Raw genomic sequence first — 1,990 nt, forward strand, 5'->3', positions numbered from 1 at the left:
GGCTTACAGTATTATGATTTTGAAGTGGCATTTAAAGGAGCCTGCATTCCAATTCTGTAATTTTTAGTGTTTATAATTGAAGAAGAGAAAGTTTATACCTTAGTAAGGCATACAACTTGGGGTGGTTTTCTTTTTCTTCAGGCTTTCAGGGAAAGTAGTAATAACTTGGATTTTACAAAGTAACTTTAACAAAGATTTTCAAATGATAGTAGAACATTGTCTTTTTTTTATCCCAAGATTTACAGGAATAATTGAATATAAATTTTTATATGGCCATGTGCATTTCAACAGTAATAATAAAATTGCAGTAACATTATGCATGCACTAAATATTATATTGAATAAGGAAGTGAACATAAACTATGCCATTTTTTCTTCAGTTCTTTATATACAGTAGTATTCAGTTAGGTAATTTTTCAGTTTTTTTATATACAGTACACTTATTATAGTTATGTAATTTTTTAAAGTTTTTTTATATACAGTATTATAGAATTGTTACCTTTCTTATTTTTCAGGTACCAAAAAGTCCATATGGACCTGGCGTTAGTCCTGGTGCAATCTCCAATGGTCTTCCTTCTAGCGTTCCAAATGGACCGTCCTTTCCTCAGTCAGCTTCCCCCAGACCAGGGTTACCTGGTGGATTAACTAAACCAGGTGGGTCACCCATGGTTGGTCCTGGTGGACAACTTATGGGCTCCCCAAGGCCCGCTGGGGGCCCATCCATAGGTGGCCCACCTTCAGGCATACAAGGACAACCCATGAGTCAACATGGAGGACCTCCCGCAGCCCCACCAGGAGGACCATCTATGGGGCCGCCAGGAGGACCGTCTATGGGCCCACCAGGAGGACCGTCTGTGGGCCCACCAGGTCGACCGTCTATGGGTCCACCAGGAGGACCGTCTATGGGCCCACCAGGAGGACCGTCTATGGGTCCACCGGGAGCACCATCCATGGGACCACCAGGAGGGCCATCCTTCGGCCCATCAGGGAGACCATCCATGAGTCAAGCAGCGGGACCTACAGGGCCACCTGGAGGACCATCCATGGGGCCACCCGGAGGACCATCCATGGGGCCACCTGGAGGACAGTCCATGGGGCCACCTGGAGGAACATCCATGGGGCCACCTGGAGGACCGTCCATGGGGCCACCCGGAGGATCGTCCATGGGGCCACCCGGAGGACCGTCCATGGGGCCACCCGGAGGATCGTCCATGGGGCCACCCGGAGGACCGTCCATGGGGCCACCCGGAGGACCTTCCATGGGGCCACCCGGTGGACCTTCCATGGGGCCACCCGGCGGACCTTCCATGGGGCCACCTGGCGGACCTTCCATGGGACCACCCGGAGGGCCATCCTTGGGCCCACCTAGAGGACCATCCATGGGCCCGCCCGGAGGACCATCCATGGGCCCGCCCGGAGGACCATCCATGGGCCCGCCCGGAGGACCATCCATGGGCCCGCCCGGAGGACCATCCATGGGCCCGCCCGGAGGACCATCCATGGGACCGCCCGGAGGACCATCCATGGGCCCGCCCGGGGCACCAGCCATGGGCCCGCCCGGAGGACCAGCCATGGGCCCGCCCGGAGGACCAGCCATGGGCCCGCCCGGAGGACCAGCCATGGGCCCGCCCGGAGGACCAGCCATGGGCCCGCCCGGAGGACCAGCCATGGGCCCGCCCGGAGGACCAGCCATGGGCCCGCCCGGAGGACCAGCCATGGGACCGCCCGGAGGACCATCCATGGGCCTACCTGGAGGACCCCCTGCAGGTTTTTCGCCTAGACCACCTGGTCCACAACGAGGACCACCAGGTCCTAATTTAAGCAATGTATCATCACCCAATATGCCAATGTCATCAACTGCAGCAGGACCCTATGGACAACAAAGTTATCCATCACAACCTATTCCAGGAGGACCAGGGATGGTCCCAGGTCCAGCAGGTATGGTAAGGCCAAATGCCCCACCGCCTGGACCAAGACCTGGTATGAGTTCA

General features: G+C 55.4%; 1 protein-coding gene across 1 annotated transcript in view; it reads left to right on the plus strand.

Annotated features, from left to right (window-relative positions):
• Positions 1-520: 520 nt before the first annotated feature.
• The window catches only part of Sec24CD (Secretory 24CD), a 62,341-nt gene continuing 60,871 nt past the window's right edge, over positions 521-1,990 (plus strand). The window contains exon 1 of the mRNA XM_068375252.1: positions 521-1,990. This exon is cut by the window's right edge and continues 494 nt beyond it. Within this exon, the coding sequence (XP_068231353.1) occupies positions 665-1,990 (1,326 nt within the window). The 5' untranslated portion in view covers positions 521-664.

This window comes from Palaemon carinicauda, chromosome 6 (genome assembly GCF_036898095.1).
Source record: "Palaemon carinicauda isolate YSFRI2023 chromosome 6, ASM3689809v2, whole genome shotgun sequence".
In the NCBI taxonomy this organism is placed as follows: domain Eukaryota; kingdom Metazoa; phylum Arthropoda; class Malacostraca; order Decapoda; family Palaemonidae; genus Palaemon; species Palaemon carinicauda.